The sequence below is a fragment of the Nestor notabilis genome, unplaced genomic scaffold (genome assembly GCF_000696875.1).
Source record: "Nestor notabilis isolate BGI_N333 unplaced genomic scaffold, ASM69687v1 scaffold5940, whole genome shotgun sequence".
NCBI classification, from domain to species: Eukaryota; Metazoa; Chordata; class Aves; order Psittaciformes; family Psittacidae; genus Nestor; species Nestor notabilis.
The window spans coordinates 32,651-34,693 of NW_009909589.1; the positions used below are offsets into that span (position 1 = coordinate 32,651).

Here is a 2,043-nt window from a genome sequence, read left to right on the forward strand (position 1 = left end):
CACTTCTGATAGGAGCAGCAGCTGAAGGGTCAGGTTGCTACCAGGAGGTTCAGGGAGGTGGCTTGGCCAGCTGCTGGCTCCGGTTTGGGTTAATGGAGAACATGTGTGATACATCTGGGCAGCATGGGAATGGGCCAGGGGGGAAGGAAGCAGAGACCAATTTTTGCTAGCAGTCCTGAGCCATTTAGTTGTCTGCATGGGACATCTGCAGCTTTCCAACTGGAGATCTCTGCAAGAGTGGAGCCCTAAGCTCAGTTGCTCCTGCAGCTCCATCACCTCTTGAGAGGGTGCCACAGCCCTGCATCACCAGGGAGGCCACCTGGGAACAGCATTTCACAATAAGCAGCCACTAGGTACACCGTATAGATGCTCTGAGGAGCAGAGGCCAAGGCTCAGTCCCCCCATGCCCAGCTCATCAGCAGTTTTGCCTCTTCCATTTGTCTGAATGAAGTTAAACATTTAATCCTGTATTTTCCCTCTCTCCAGTGGCATAGCTTCTGCGGGAAAGGGGGAGGCTCTTGCCCCACACATGTGGGGAGCCTCATTTTTCAAGCATTGCTGCAAACAGTGAGAGATGGTGGGCTGAACCTGTCCCTGCTGAGGAGGGAAATGAGCCCACACCTCCCTTCTAGCCACTTCAGTGGAAACCGAAACTGTTGGCGGGTCTTACAAAGATGTCATGGACCTTAATCTGAAGGAGCGGCCAAAGGTCGCATTGTTCAGTGTGGATCCAAAGTGGACAGAAGAGCCATCTCTGCTTTTCTGATAAACTCAGTGTTTCCTCTGGGTGAGCCTACACAGCTCGCTGCCGTGTGTGCTAGCTAGTTTGCATCCGCTCCTGAGGCTCCCTACAGAGTCTTACCTACAGGGTCACAGATTTCAACCAAGTGGCTTAAAGCATGTCACCATAATGCCTCTTCTTTAGGTGTCCAAATCCTCTTGCTTAGGACTTGTCTGAGCCCTTCTGCACTTTCAGCAAACCTGTGTGAGAACCACTTGCAAGAGAAAATGAGAAGTTCAGTTAAACCCAGAGGAAGCATGGTCAGAGTTTTCTTTCACTTTTCTCATTAGAAAATTCTACTATGGCTGTTTCTTTACTATCCAGGTTTTCCCACAAGTGCTGCATCTCAAACGTCTCTGGAGCAGCAGCAGAAGTAACATTTTTTGCATCACTGGAGGTCCTTTGCTGTGAAGATGTCTCAGAGTCTGTTAAAGGTGGTGCAGTGCCGGCATTTGACGTTGTACTTTGACTATGGAAGCTTGGTAAACTCCATCGCTGAATGTTTCTCTCATGATCCGTTATGAAACCAGCTAAGTTACTAACATAGGGTTCATGTTTGGGCTCACCTATCACAGTAGGAAGTGACTGATGCACCTCAGAGCCTGGGAAGTATGTAGTGATTTCTGGGGGAAAAAAAGGATCATCCAGAAGACTCACGTTTGTCTCAGTTAGGCTCCTTTGGAGCTTCTCTTCTGGCATGCTTGCATTGCTCTCTGTTTGCAGGTCTGGTTTGCCCAGCATATCAGGTGCTTCCTCCTCAGCTTCGGAGATGATGACCTCAGGAACTGGCTTGTTTGTCTCAGATGAGGTGTCACTGTCACCAAACGGTGCCTCGTTCCTTGAGGTTTCAGTTATGGGTCCTAGGTCTCGGCTACTGTGAAGTCTGTTATTTCTGTCAAGTCCTTCGTGTTTCTTCTTGAAGCTTGAGGTAGAGTATCTCCCTCTCGTGTGCATTTCCTGCAGGCGTCTGATGTGCCCCTTTTCATCTGCTGGGAAGAACACTGAGTTCTCACTTGTCTGCCGACTGTAGCGCCGCTGAGCTGGAGGTGAAGGGCCCTCATGGACACTGAGAAATCTCTTGACTCTTCTCAGCACTGAATGTTGCCTTCGGTGTTTCTCCTCTTCCCAGGGCCACTCTTCCCCATACAGGAATTCAGTGTCAGCCAGCCTGTCAAATAAAGCCAGTTAGTAGGTGTTGCCTATGTGTAGAAAGTATGTGGTCTGCATGCACATATATCCCATGGTCTCAGCAGGCAGACATA

At 49.5% G+C, this 2,043-nt stretch overlaps 1 protein-coding gene across 1 annotated transcript in view; it reads right to left on the minus strand.

The window, feature by feature from the left end:
* Positions 1 to 1,042: 1,042 nt before the first annotated feature.
* BEST3 (bestrophin 3) overlaps positions 1,043 to 2,043 on the minus strand; it is a 17,217-nt gene continuing 16,216 nt past the window's right edge. Inside the window, exon 9 of the mRNA XM_010011470.1 lies at positions 1,043 to 1,949. Within this exon, the coding sequence (XP_010009772.1) occupies positions 1,043 to 1,949 (907 nt within the window). The remainder of the gene's footprint in view (positions 1,950 to 2,043) is intronic.